Source organism: Fringilla coelebs (assembly GCF_963513975.1).
Source record: "Fringilla coelebs genome assembly, chromosome: 4".
NCBI lineage: Eukaryota > Metazoa > Chordata > Aves > Passeriformes > Fringillidae > Fringilla > Fringilla coelebs.
In genome coordinates, this window is record NC_140032.1 from 32,935,529 (window position 1) to 32,951,032 (window position 15,504).

Below are 15,504 nucleotides of genomic sequence, written 5' to 3' on the forward strand. Positions count from 1 at the left end.
CATGTGAAGGCCCTTTTCATTGCTGCCTCCAGCAAAACCCAGCACTACTACAGTTCACCTTCAAGGTCATTATGACAGCACTGCACTATATTCGATAGATGTAATGTTGATAATGTTGAAGAATTTTTGTTATAAGTTCATAAAACAAAAAGCTACTCCCCTCTTCCCCCCAATAAAGCATGTATTTTCTTCTACACTGCAGCTAAGAAATTTCACAATAACAGAACTCAAATAGCAAGAAATCTGTTTCTTGGGAAAGCTTACATTTTCTTCAAAAACAAGATCATCAATGGAAGCCCACCCACACTGACTTAGACAGCAGTTCTCTTTTCAAATCTAACTGCTTGCCTGTTACAGTTAATGCAACTATTATATTTGATATTTTTCTACACTCCCAGTGGCTTGACAACCCAGGTGGTTTCACAGGAAGATGTACATGGAATGGAGGAGCATTGGCCGTAGGAGTTCATAGAGCAGCCAAGAGACTGTAAACCTAAAAGAATGTGAATAAATTGACCATACAAGAGAACAAGACTTTACTCCAATTCCAGTGGTGGTGATGCACTGGAACAGGGTGTCCAGAGAAGCTATAGATGTCCTGTCCTTGGAAATTTTCAAGGCCAGATTGGATGGGGTGTTGACCAACCTGTTCTAATGGAAGGTCTCCCTGCCCATGGCAGCAGTATTAGACTGGATGATCTTTAAAGATCCCTTCCAACCCATACCATTCTATGAATCTATGATCTCCAAATGTACAGCCCTTTTGTTTGTCTAAGAGGAAGAATGAGCTGAATCATTCAGGCATGAACAGTGAGGGGGGGAAAAGTGCCTTTACCAGTCTTCCTCAGAGGCCCTTTGCTCTTGTTCCTTCTCCTCATCTTCAGCCAGCTCTTTTTCTACTGCTTCCAGCTCAGCAGATGTCCTCTCCAGCAGAGCTGACACAGCATCCTGCTCACAAGAAAAAAGATAAACCAGAGCTGAATGATACATAACAGGTAGGAAAATGACAACTCTTGCAAGAGCTGCATTACCCTACTGCCTGATGTCAGCAGACACAATGACCCTCAGATCACGAGGATAAGGGGTTTGAATTGTCAGTATACAGCACAACGAATGATTACTTTTAAACAGAGTAAATCTCAATAAAAAACAATTGGTTTTAAAATGACATTGCAATCAAATATACTCCTGTCATCCTTCAATGTATTTTCTCATCTTCCCTCTCGTACTGTTCTTAGGTGGAAAAGGGTGCTTTTCAAAGTTACATTTTCTAGGCAGTTCTCTTAAGAAGGGATTAAAGCAGAAAAGCTTATTTAACCAGAAGAGTTAGTATGCTTTGCATAAACAGCATGTTCAATGCAATGGGTTTGAGTATGCAGATTCAAACAGTTAATGAATTGCAATTTTTAATGTATGCATATGAAAATAAATGACACACTTAAGGAAGCTCTTCAATAACATTCTCTCTAGAAAGAAACACAGCTGAAGGGTTTCAAATTGGAAGTGCAATCTTGTATCCAGTAAAAAGCATCTGCCATATCCCCTCTCCCATCTGAGACCCCATATAGGCCCTGCTCACACAAAGTCACTCTAGACAAAAGTGCCTGCAAAACAGGGCCTTGGACCTTCAGGGGATAGCAGTTCACACATTCAAATAACTACAGTGCAATGCACAATTGGAGTCTCTGACTTTTTTCTTGCTATCACAGTAATAGCCAACTCATCACTCACCAAGTCCAGTGAGTCCAATGACTGTGATTGCTTGCTTGACAGAAACACGTATTCGTCATTTTGTTCCTTGGGTTTTTTGCCAGGACTCTGCTTGCAAGGCAACAGGTTGTACCACAGAGTACAGGTCTCATCAGAAAGTGATGTATCTGCCAGGCTGATCTGAGTCCCAGCCTGTACAAAATAAGAAAAGGGAAAAAATTATTTAAATTTGTTCTGTTTCCTACAAAACATTCTACTGTACTCATCATGCAAAACAGGCAGCATAAATTTCACATGATCCTTAATTCCCTTTCTAACTGTACAGTTTTCTATTTCCCTCTACTTCCAGTTAAAATAGACAAATAGAAGTACATGGACATGTCCTTCATATTGTCCATTCTGCTCTTATTTCAGTCTGCAGAAATGTCTCCTGACACGCACACACTATACCGCAGTATTGCACACACCTGCTCTAGTGCATTCAGTAATGAAAACCTGTGCAGCAGCACCAGCTTGTGGGACAGCAAGTGTCACATGATTTTTCAGCAGTCCCACCACAAAAATCATGCATATGGCAAATAATGGATGACCTTGCTTGCTCTAACCAGGGAGAGGAGATGAAAAGGCAGTAAAAGAGATTAAGAAACCCTTTCATTTGGACAAACGCTGGCATCCACTGAGTTGGTACTTTGGGAAAACTTCTGAAGTACTCATGTTTGGGCTGTGCCTTGGAGATTAAAGTCCTTTGTTCTTTGGCAAAGCATATTATCTCCACAGCTACTGGGCTGCACACATAACTCTTGCCAAGACTCTGGTCATGCTGTCCAGGGCATTCTGCTGGGGATGGTATTCCCAACTCTTTCATTTGATCTTTGGAATAACTCTTGTCGTCGTTGGGGTTTTTTTGTTATTGTTGAGTCCTTTCTTCACCTTTGTATCCTGCCTGAGGTTGCATTTTTGTTCTGTTGACCTTCCCTTTCCTCAGGGGAAAACTCTTACATACTGAAAAAGGCTAACACGTTCCCCAGGAATTAAGTTAACTTCTACATTCTGAAAGTGAGGCTGTTTCACAGTAGTCAGAGCCAATGAACATCAGCAGATTCCAGCATCTCTTCAGTGTGTGGTAACTGCAAAAATCTCACTGTGCTACTAAAATCCCTCTCGTGGTGAAAAACTAGACTTGAGTTGTACCAGACCATGCAAAAGCAATTTGAAAGTAAATGAAGCATCACTGATTTAGTGATGACTACGATTAACAACAACATTCAAAGTGACAGCTTCCAATGGGCTGATCTATAAATGTCATGCTTTTTTATTTCAACAGATCATGAAGACCAAAAAGGGTCTAAAATAATCTAAAATAACATCCAAAATGTAACTTAGTTTGTTCTTTGTGACAAATGGTGATAATGAGGGTTTGCTCTCATTATTTTTTACTGCAGCTCTTCTTCAGTCTTTACTTTAAAACCTAGCATTGAAGTTTATAGGGGTTTTATGTATAAAATGCCAAAGATTGAATATCAATTTGTAATTAAAGGGCTAAAATAGTGTTAGAATTATCAAAACACTTTCCATCCAGGATTAGATTCTGTACCAGGAGTTTCAGAGAAAGGCAGTATTCTAGGTACTATAGCAACAACTAAGTTATGCTTCAGACTTTGTCTCCAAGTGCTGTGGAATTTTAGCAGCCTTGACCATCAAAATAAGAGGGGACACTATAAACAAATGCATTCCAAAAAAGCACCAGAAATAAAACTGCATACCAAGCATTCTTCCCGACGACTCCTACTGACAGCACAAACATCTACTCTCAGTGTCTTCTGTAGCAGTGCTACTTGAGAAATGGCTACTCTGAATATCTCGTTGAATAAAATGGTTTCCATGGCAGGATGAACTTTAGTGCGGAACAGACAGCTGATATCAGTGGAGGATGGAAGGACTGCTACTCTGATATACCTGCCAGAAATAAAACAACATCTTTACCTCTGTTTAAACTGCCACTTGCTGGTGATGCATGAGAGAAGTTCGCCCCATCAACTTAAGGACTGCATAGCAACAAAATGGAACAGTAACTTATCAGTGGAATGGAAAAGAGGTGACAAAATTGAGTGAGAAACTCCCTTGCAGAAACATTTCCCAAGAAGGAATTTTTGTCCCTGGTAAGGTAGTAGTAGCAAGAGTAGAAGCAGTTTCTGACTCTATCTAAGTTTAGTACTGTAAACCAGGAAGATCATGTCACAGGTGGCAGGAATTATGTCCTTAATGTTAATTTTAAAAAATGAGAAGAACTGGGGTGGATGTAAAAATTAAATTCTTAGAATAATGAAAGCAGCACTGAAAAGCAGCGATGCCTTCTAATCTTTTAAGGAAACAAATCAAACAAGATTCCCAAAGAAAGCAGGAAACTAAGGAAAGCAAGGAATAAAATAGCTAGGACATAGCTGCTTAAGATCAAATAACATATAAAGTGAAACTTGGAAGAATGCATCTTGCAAACCTAAATGGAAGCACAGAGAGAAACTTGAAATTGTTACAAGGCTGCATTCATTTCATACAACCAGTAGGAATGGATATTATGTGGATAAAAGTTGTACTAGCAAACTTGCAGGCGTTGCTTTAGCAGCAGCTTGACACAGTAAAAACATTTTTAATGCAATTTGTATGTGCTATTTACCTATTGCACAATTTCTTATACACACAAATGAGCATAGTAATAGTTTTACATCTTTTCTGTGCCTATCCATTACTCTGTTTCTGGCACTGGCATTAAATATAAATGGCATTCACTGGAGAACAGAATGAATGAAGCTGGCTAAAACAAGAAGAAGGAGTAGGTCAATGTAAATAATTCTTGAAAATACTTTTTCTCTGAAAATTTATAGCACTACTATTATTTTTTCTAACTTAATGCACAGTTTCATTAATTTTATTAAAAACTTAATTTTACATTAGTTAAATCAAAAGAAATTAGGTCTGTGAGAAACACGATTTTTTAACTTAAATTTGGGCATAGTCTTTATTTCCCAGTTATGCCAAACTTCTTGGAATAAAGAGCAAAATCTAAGTTGTTTGGTTCACATGTATAGGCTGGATAGCAGGTATCCAGCATTTTGCCAGTCCTGAGGTGAAGTGGTAACATATTGTAACTCCAGCAATGCTGCTGCTGTATTCATATAACTGAAGGTGAGCAACTGGCAGCCTACTGAAAACAGCCATTTTAATAGACTAAGCAATTAAAAACTTTTATAAAAGATGTAGGAATAGAAGATAAAGTATCAAAAGTATATTTAAAAGGTGGTTCATTAGAACTTTCTTTTAATAACTGTTTGCCAATTTATTGGCATCAGGCCAAATGAAGGGTAAACAAAGAAGTGAAAGAAATTGTTCTGTCACTTTGTTGTACAGGAGTGGTTACTTTCATTTTAATTAAAGAGTCAATCGATTAATCAGATTTTACTGTGACAAACCTATGACTTCTCAACTGATGAAGAAATGACCCTGACACAGTAACTCTTCAACTGTGCTCTACCTGGGCTAAAAGTGAGCAGTTTTTACAGTATCAGTAACACCTCACGTCAAATCTATTCTTCCATGTGTAAAGGTTCACTAAAGTACTCATTTATCCAACTGATGTTCTAGGAAATGCAGCTATAATGTAGCATCTTTTTCCAGACCCAATTTTTATTATTGTATGTATCTGTACAGATTATACATACAAGCACACAAGTGCAAGTGGCAGAAAAAATGCTATTTGCAAGGTCTGCCTTTACCCTGCCCCTTCTTCCTCCTTGTTTTGTGCAGCTTTAAGTTCATCAAATCTCTTTTAGCAGCAGCAGGTTAGGACTTGTTGACCATCAGTTACAACTTCACACTTAATTCCTGAAAAGATGCTTGCTCTGACCTAGCTTTATGTTAATGAACATCTTTTTGCCATTCTACATAATCTACTTTTCCTCTCACCTGTGTCAATTTATTCTTCTATAGTTTTTCTGTTTTCTTGTGCTAAATGTTAGTGGACTTGGAAGGTCAGCAGAGGAAAGACTAGTTCAAAGAAGGAAGGAAGGATAGTAGCAGAACAACCATTTGTTATTAACAAAAACAAACAGAAAAATCCAGCAAGCACCCAGGCCTCTATCCTTAATGCATCCTTTCCATATCCAGTGGCTTCCTATTTATCTGCCAATCAAATTTAAGGCAATGGGATACAAAGGGAAAAGAACCAGCAAGAAAACGAAATTTTTCAAGGATTGATTATATCCTACTCCAATCTTATTAAGCTTTTCAACAGTTTAAGGTAATCTTACAGTCTGTCAAAAAGCTTGCTCAAGTACAAGCATCCCCAAGGCAACCTGTACTTATTTATACAGATGAGAATTTTGGATTAGAAACTCAATGGTAACATATTCAGGATTTTCTGTTCATTCTCTACATATGATTTAAACTGCAATTTACTTTTAGACTTTGTTGGTCCAATTTGACTCAAGAACTAATTCTTAACAACCCCCAAGATCTAGTAGTTAAGGATGGTGTATCTCAATGTGATTGTGCTTGTCCACTTGCAATTTATTAAATTACTCCTTTCCCTTAAAAGCTCACTTAAAAGACAAATACTCCTTTAAATACCATTTTACATCAAAAAGACACATAAATGTAAAAAGACAACATTCTGAGCTGAAAGGATGCCAAAAGAAAGGTTTTAGTAACTATGGCATAGCTGTTTTACACTCACAAAGCTGGAATGTTTAGAAGCAGTAGATAAAACACCATTTTAAAATCCTTTTTTATTCCAGTTTAGTGGAATGTGCAAATTCCCTGATAACATCTTATTCTTGCAGCATTGCTGGAATATGCAAATACTAAATATTACATAAATACTACAATGCTACACACTACAACAGTTTGAAAAGTTTTGTACATATTTCAGTGCTCTTAAGCCATAAATCAATCGGTTCCTTTAGAATTTTTAGAATTTATTATTATACTCTTATATTTCAACACCAGGTCTCAGTGATTGTTTGACTTACACCTTAGAGCCAAGAGGGACAGGAAATGCTGGAAGGTTTCTAAGCCGTACTATGATTATCACGAAACTCGAACTGCTGTGGTCATATCTGTTAAAGAAAGGACAACATAAGGGAAGTTTACTATTCACACTTATGGATCAACAGAAATATTCCCGTTGCTGGTCACTCACCTGAGTCCTATTTGTACCTGAGCAGCCTCTAGAGTTATTGCATCATCTTCACTATATATAGTGTCTTCGGTTTCATTTGGTCTAGGAAAACCAGGCAAATACTCAAATTTTGGAAAATTATAGTTAGCTTTCAGCAATTATTAAGATATGCATACACAGAACATTTATCCATTCTCCTAAACATGCTTATTTAATTACAGCATGCACTTTAAATAAGAATTTCAGAGCCTACACAACAGCAGTGTTTGTTTTAGGGGCAGTTGCTGCTGGAATAGTTTGACAACTGCAGCAATGATTCAGAAAGGCCTGAGGCAGATTACTGAAGATTACAGGCAATACTATATAAACTAGTATGAAGAATCCTATAGAAGTTGTCTGGTCAAAAAATAACAGCAAATATGTTTCTTATATCCTGATGACTGCAGTGAACAGTAAGCCTCAACCTGGATAATTTTAATACTAACATTACAATGGAGTTTTTTCATGTCTTTTCTATAACCTCTTTTTAAAAATAAAAACAGTCAAAAAATTGCTATGCAATCTTAAAAATCCTTAACAAAACAAGTAGTAAAAACAGTAACTCTGAGTATTGACAATAGAGTCACAGAACCTGCATAGTTTAAATCAAGCTTTTCTCTTGGGAACGCTTCTAGCAAGGAAAAAACCCCAAGATTATAAAGAAGTATATTAATGCTATTCAACCAAGTTATACAAGCACAAAAAATAACCCTCAGATCAAACTTCATTGTTTGGCAAATATGCCTTCCTTTCCATCTGAAAATACAAATTATTTCTAAAAAAGGCAGGGCTGGTTAACAGCTTCTGCAGGTACTGTGTAACTGATCATAGATATATTTAAATTTTTGGTGGAAAGACTTGCATGATTTCTCAAACCTACTGTTTCACAGAAGCTTCATATACACCACTATCTCCAGCTACAGATTCATCAGACACAGCAGCAGATACACAAGCTGTTTTCTCCTCAAGCAGATGACCAGCTGTTCTTCTTGGTAAATCACCACCTACAAAAAGGAAAAAGAAGGAAAACTAGTCCAAGAGATTAATAGTCAGAAAGAGAGATGAGCACAGCTTAGAAAGTTGTCATGCTGAAAGCAGTGACCCTTAGCTGAGTATCACAGAGTAGTTTTGTTCCATATCATGAAACATTCTGAGACTGTACTTGCTGTTGCTACATATTCTGGCTACAGATATAACCAGACTGATGAACTTGAAAATGTACTATTACTTCTTCCCAGAGACAGACTCCTATGATCACCCTTATGCATTGAGCTAGTTATTATCCTTCATTATCAGCCCTCATTTTTCTGATCTTTAAACCAGTATTTGCCATGTTCACATTCAGCACTGTGGTAACACTGCAGCTACATGCCAAGTGCTTGCCTACTGTTTATTAAATATTCAAAAGTCAGACAGACATCCTCTCCCCAGTGATATAACTGCTAGAAATAAAATCCTCTCTGGTTTACTATCATCAAAAACTTTCTCTGCTACAGGCTTTCAATGACTACTTAGCTTTAATCTTCAACTTGCATTCATATGCGAGTGTCATGCCATGAAGCCACATTCTGCAGCACAACAAGCTGAGGGCCTATGCAGTCCTTTTATCTGCCAGGGGTGAGGATATTGGTATGCATTATCATCCCCATCTGAATCGTGACTTTACATCCTGTTAAGATGTTAAAATTTAAGGCTCTAGATTAGATGATTGATTGCTGAATTTGTGCTTTTATTTATGGCAGTAGGAATGCTTTTTCCTTGATGATGAAGTGCTCTTTCTCTTCCCCCTCACCATGTGAGGGGTGAAGGTGATGACATGATTTATTGATTACCCTTAGGAATTACCACAGCAGCCTGAATTGACTTTGACAATGACAGAGACTGACTGTGGAAGAACTACAAGATATTCCAACTTGGTTTCTGACAGCAGGGACAAGTGCAGAGGAGCAAATATCTCTATGGTTCACCTGTACAGAAAAGTCAAAGACAGCCAGAGGAGCCGGTGAACCCTGCATCTAGAGAGCCAGTGCAGATTACATGACAACAGGAGCTGTACTACCTTAGAGTCTTTGTCTATGCCCAAGTTAAGATTCACCAGTATTCAGATCTGTAGTCCTGTAAAAATCTAAGTGTGTGGGCTGAAATTTTCAATGCAGGTTTAGTGCCTCTGGCTGAGTTTGTTCAAACCTTCCCATTCAGCATCACAGCAGTTTCAAGGATGAAACTGGAGTAGAAACACTAAACAAACACCAGATCTGTGTCTCACTGTTAATTACTGAAGTCTCACCATGAGGCTCATTTTACTGTGGAAACCAGAGGTATTGAAGTATAATTAGTTAATACCTGGCTATTCAAAATTCAAATACTTGTTTTGGCAGCCTTAATACAAGTTTAAAGACAAATTGTATTATGCATATGGTGCTACATGGGGAAGTATCAGTATGAAGAATCACAGAATGAATTTACATTTTAAAACCATAACTACTTATATAGACTTAAAAGGCCAGCAGACAATATCCAGAATAAGAGGTCCTCAAAAAGTGAAAAAATGTTAGAGAACCATACTTTGCCTTTGAAAATAATGACCTATAGAAATAATTTTTTTTAAAAAATTCTGATTTCACATAGCCCAAATTGTTCCCAAAGTCCAAGCCATTTTGAATTCAGTTCTCCAACTATGTGAGCTGCAGACAGATTGCAAAGACAGACTGAAAATTGTTGTTAATTTGGAAAGGATATGCTGCTGAAATACACACAGGAAAATTAATTATTGTTTCAATCTTTTATAATATGGCTCTAAAGTAAAGTAACTACTGTGCTACACTATCCTGAAAAGACAAAGGACAAAAAGAGCCCCTCCCCCCAAATTCCCTTTCCATGTTTTTTCAACTTTGCATTTTTCAGGTTTAGACCATTAGGACATCAGTCAATTTCTTGTTTTCTTTCTGCACAGTGAAACAGAGTGGGGCCTCCCAGCTTGTACTAAGAACACCATACTTTTCTCTTCTGGTGCCACACTGCTCTGGCCAACATTGAAATTACCACAGAAATGCAGTAAGCTAATCTAATTAGACAACAGATGTTACAACAGTTCCTTGAGAGAATTAAAAAAATAAAAGCAAATTTCTCATTAAAATATATAACTGTATGAATATGACAAGGTACTTTAATTAAAAATTGAAAAACTCCAAGCATAAGGGTTCAAACTTGGTAACAAATCTGGACAATGCTCAAGAGCTAGGCCATGTTTATTCTCTAATACACCAAACTCCTTAGTTAGCTGCTTCCCTACCAGCTCAGAAATACCGTTGGAAATGCCAGGTACTGACCAGGTTTCAAATAGGGCTGCCAGTGCTCAGCACTACTGGAAATCTGTCTCACTCAGTTCTTCCTTGAGAAAACAGAGTGTAACATAAACATGAATGGTTTGCAATACACTTGAAGACATTGACACAGAATGACACTAGAGAAGAATAAATGTGCAGAGAGAGCACAACATACTGTCAGCCCGAACAAAAGGCAGCAAAGCGAGCACTCCAAGACTGAGCACGAGCCATCTTGACAGCTAGGATTTTTGAAATTCCGGCTCTGCCAAAGGTTTTGACAATATAAGATGATGAAGTATGCTGTATGGCTTTTGATAGAGACCAGAAGTGGAATTCATCACACCTAATTAACCAGTAACTAAGGATACCTTGATAACTCAGTCATTCATCCCTTCTTCCTAAAGGGAAGTATACTTTAGGACAAGATGTCTCATTCTTTTGGAAGTTACCCACAGGCTGCAAGGGAATCCTAGACTCACTTAGGAGCTCTGTTCTACTTGGATAAAAAACTAAAAGCTGTGAAATTCATGTTAAAAATGGGGAAACTCTCACTGTAACTTCCATGGCATGTAGTCACCTGTCTTTCTCAATTCAAAAATGAAATGCAGATCTTTCAGTGACAGCAGGCTCAAATAAGATACACATAATACATAATTTACAGTCCAGAAATCTCTTTTACTGAGGATGTCAGTTTGTAACTTACTCTTCAATGAGAAAGTACCAAAAAAGTACCTGATTTCAAGTTACCAAAAAACCAGCAGAGGGTATTTGCTCTATATCCATCTATCCTGATAAAACCTAGGAACACCATGCATCCTCCATGCTTTCAAAATCCAGCTTCAGGTTTTTGTGCTATTGTTTTTGTGACAAACTGCAATACATGAACTTACTTTCTAAAACAGCTATTGAAAAATATGGACAGAATCAGGGTGATTCTGCAGCCAAAACTAGAACTTAGGTAACATCCCTCAGAACATGCAAGTGCGTGCTGATTAACATACTCCTCAGTTACACAAGGTACCTCATTTCAAGAGCCAGCTGTTAATTTTCATGTTGCACATACATTTGGCATTAAATTTTTTTTTAATTACCTGAACTTCCTTCGTGTAGAGAAGGCAGAGGCTGCCTAACGTTTAGACCTTTATCATCTGTAGGAGTCCGAGATCCTGCTCTGGCTTCAGAGTCCAATAATATTTGGTTCTCGCAGAAGCTAATGCCTGCAAAATCACCTGAAAGGTCAGAGTCTTCAAAGTCCGTAGTGAGGTGATGCAGAGGGGAATTTTGAGCTGACACTGAAAATGCAGCTTCTAAAACCAAAGGGGAGCCTGGGGGGGACAAGGAGGAGAGTGAGGATCTGGAAGACAGTGATGTCACAGATTTGGGAGGTTCAGTCAATTTGGGATGGTCTGCAGCTGAAGGAGAGTCACTATAACTGAGTCTCCCATGGGAACTGACCACTTCATTTTCATGAATAGTAGTGATAGGCCCCGAAGGAATGTAACCAGTTTTTTCTTGCAATATGAAATCAAGTTTGTACTGATAGTCCAAATCTGTAATTTGATCGCCTTGGTTATAGTAGAGATCCGTGGAGCTGAGCGAGTTTAGCGAGCCTCTACTTGATGTGTTCAGAGATCCTCGGCTGGATGCCAGGGATCCCAAACTGCTCCCTGAAGACACAGATAACGTACTAGCTGAGAGGCTGCAAAGAAAGCACAAACATGCTGATATTACTAAACTAAAATTAAACAAGTACAAAACAGAACAAAAAGAGGGAAGCTTGACTGAATCTGCCTTGTAACAGATTACAACCAAAAGCTGCTTGGGGCATTATGTTTTTTAAGCACCTATACCTGGCTTAGCTCAGTGTGCCCAACCTGCACATTACCAGGGCAATTTACCCAGCCTTTGGCCACCTGCCTAAACCCCTTTTCTTCTGGAGAAGGCTGCAGATTTGACAACCTAGTCTGGCAGTAACAGCAGCCTTCTCAGCTGTTATATCCCACTGGAAACCTGCTCCACTCTGATGTGGGTGCTCATGTGGTCAATGTGACAGCACAGGGATCCCCAAGATGGAGCTTATGACAGCAGAGGAGTGTTGCCACCTCTAGAGCAATTTGTGCAGCCCACCCTATGCCCAAGCACCTGGGAAAGATGCCAGATAGATAACTTATAGCAGAACTGCTTCCCATCTGTAAGACAACACACACTCCACATGCACAGTAAATCCAACTATGTAAATTATGGCAAAGGCTGTAACATGCAATCTTGTCCTGTTAATAAAAGGAGATAGGGAGTCCTGCTGGGCCAGAGAAACTGAGTGTCACTGCCTTGGTTCTGGATTACTGCTGGGAAAAAATGTCAGGAAAAATAATTCAAGCAGGCCCTTTTAAACACTTAAAATATATTTACTGAAAGATAACAGAACTATCAACTTAGAAAATTTGCTGAAATTATAAAAGTACACCACGTTTGCATGGTGACAAATGCTTGAAGCTATTACATTTGCATTTTCTTACTTTAATACATTTTGCTGAGCTTCCAGCTAAGAGATAAACCTAAGAATGAAGTGGAGACATCCAGGTCTACTACAAAACATCATGCAGTACAGTCTCACCTCCTAAGCTGTGAATGCAAATAGGTAGTTAACTTTGTAGTTTCTTCAAGTTTCTGTACCAACTCTTTTCTTCTCTCCTCCAATTTTAATCTGCAAAAATATGTACATATTAGTTCAGGAAAGCATTACAGAATAGGCTAGAGCATTTTATAGATAAAAAAGAAACAAAGTGAAGATCCCTCATTTTTTTTATCAGGTTGCCAGTGACTAAAATCCAAAATAGTGTGTTAGCTCTCGGTCTGATCATAAAACCCCAACTGCTTCAGCAGAGTGACTTTACCTGCAGAATACCAAGCACTATAACAAACCTGCTGAGTGTACAAGCGAGCACAGGGTTGGGACATTCACACTGTACCAAGGGGAACATGCACCCAATAAAAGAGTAACAAATGAGCACTGGGAAAATAGCTGCAACTTCAGGATAATAAGATCTGCACTCATGCAGTTTTTAAAAGCCATACTGCAGACTTCCTCCTCACTTAAAATAGTTCTAGGAAAAAAAAAACCTAACAACAAAACCAGGAAAACAAAAAGAACACCAATACCAGTAATACCAGTATTAGTTTTGATAATTTGAAGTTTAAAATCAAAGCATTCCCTTTAATTTCAGAATCTTTATATAGAGATAAAGCACAGCAAATCAAAGCAGCATTCAGTGAAAGGTTCTGAGATTACAGACCATATTTAGGAGTCCTTGGTAAAGATTTCTACATTCCCAACAGCTTTGTCAGCACCTCAGAGCCACAAAGCATTGTAATGCTCATCATCAAGTTCACCTTTATGAGAAAGCAGGATTTATTGCCTCCTGCTTTGTTATCTAGAACAGCTGTAAAGCTACAAAATGGGGAACTCTCCTATTCCTCTTGGCTAGGAGAAATGATTCACTAACCTTTAGAGTGATTTTCCCCCCTCTTTTAATTCCCTTTTATCACTCCATTTACACTAAATAAATTGCTTGCTTTCAGTGGATTCAGCTAAAATCCTCCTGTAGTTGTGGATTACTGTATTCTCCTCTAGGCCTTGCTCAGTCAACTGATACATCCATCGCAAGCTCTCCAGCAACTAATCTGAGAAACAAGAAACATCAACCATTGCTTTCTATCACAAAGTGAATTAACTGAATTAGATACTCCAGAGTGCTCAGAATTCACTCCCTTTGAACATCAGATACCAGCAAAGTACATTAAGTCCCTGATTCAGCAAAGCATGAAAAGCACTTGCTTACACCCATGCTTATTCAGCGAGCAAATCTGGGTTATGCAAAGGTGAATAAGTTACCCCAAGGTCAGCCAGGGTGTGACTTCCACTCCACTGCCCACGCCACAGTGCTCTCACACTGCAGTGATGTGTTCATCTGCCAATACCTGCTAAGGCTGTTGAAAGCACAGTACTTCATTCATTTCTTCGCTCAGGAAGACATACACACAGGTTTCCACACCAGGAATTATGTTCATCTATAGTATCAGACACTCTTTCCAATAATTTTATTATTTATCGAAGCATTCTGTCTTATTGTAAAGCCTAATCTATCCTGCTTTTCCCAAGCAAGAGTGCTCTTCACTAGTTCTTTGGTGGCTTTTCAGCAGTGAACTGTGATTTTTTTTCTCAAGGAAAAGGCACAGAAATAGCTCTGTGTTCAACTACTAATGGTAGAAGACAGGGGAAAAAAAAAAAAAAAGCTTAGGAATTGCTCTGACTGAAGTCCTACAGCCACCTTGAGAGAGACATTATAGTAACTGAATTTGTACTACCGAACTAAAGGGTTTCATTGGTTTTTGTCTCAAAAGCACAATTAAGTTTGTTTTCTTTTACTGTCTTAAGGAGGTTGATAAACATAATTTATCTCTTATAATTTAACACCTGAAAAAAAATTTTTTCCTGGAAGTAATTTCATCTACTAGTAATTAAATACAATTGTTAATACCTGCAGGCTAATGTCAGAAAAATGCTAGTCACAAATCACAAACACAAATCAAGTGATGAATCACTTGTGGAAGTTTGAGGAAATGCAGGAAGTAATTTTATTTTCTCACAACAAATTGAGATTCAGGGAAAGTTTTTTCATTCTACATCCGGCCACCTCCAAAACTTTCAGACAATGAACCTTCCCTCTTTATAGCACAAGCAGGAACTATAATATCCACAAACCACTGTGTAAACACCTAAAGAACCATTGCATTTTCTGTTCTGACACAGGCCTCTCTCAGTCTCTCCTGTTTGCACCACTTCTATTTAAATGAACCTATTCCTCTTTGCAGGAGGGACTTCAGTATTAATGAGACATCTTTCTCTTTTGATCTTAGATTGTAACATTGTTGAGAGGGGCAGAGAATCTTTAAAGAAAATACCTAAAAAAGTTAAAGTGCACATACCTAACCTTTCAATGCAGACTTAGGTGGACATGTTTGTGACAGGCACAAGAGCAGGTGCCCGTTTTGCAGGCAGCAGCACAATCAAGTACTTAAATCATGGACCTGTTCAAATGGCTGTGTTTACTTGAGAGATACTGCCAAGGACTAAAGCAATAATAGAACTCAGAGGCAAGAAAGTAGCAAGTAGTTCTCAACAGTTCCACAATCCAGTTATTTCTACACAGTTGCTTTAAGGCTTCTTAAAGCAGCCAGAGTATGCCCCGTCTCTGC

The 15,504-nt window shown here is 38.3% G+C and overlaps 1 protein-coding gene across 2 annotated transcripts in view; it reads right to left on the reverse strand.

Annotated features, from left to right (window-relative positions):
* Positions 1 to 15,504, reverse strand: part of WWC2 (WW and C2 domain containing 2) — a 93,821-nt gene that overhangs the window by 14,641 nt on the left and 63,676 nt on the right. For both annotated transcript variants that reach the window (XM_084204650.1, XM_084204651.1), the window contains 8 exons: positions 12,863 to 12,952; positions 11,340 to 11,947; positions 7,803 to 7,926; positions 6,905 to 6,985; positions 6,735 to 6,821; positions 3,474 to 3,666; positions 1,732 to 1,902; positions 836 to 948 (listed from right to left, as the gene is read on the reverse strand). In XM_084204650.1, the coding sequence (XP_084060776.1) occupies positions 836 to 948; positions 1,732 to 1,902; positions 3,474 to 3,666; positions 6,735 to 6,821; positions 6,905 to 6,985; positions 7,803 to 7,926; positions 11,340 to 11,947; positions 12,863 to 12,952 (1,467 nt within the window). The remainder of the gene's footprint in view (positions 1 to 835; positions 949 to 1,731; positions 1,903 to 3,473; positions 3,667 to 6,734; positions 6,822 to 6,904; positions 6,986 to 7,802; positions 7,927 to 11,339; positions 11,948 to 12,862; positions 12,953 to 15,504) is intronic.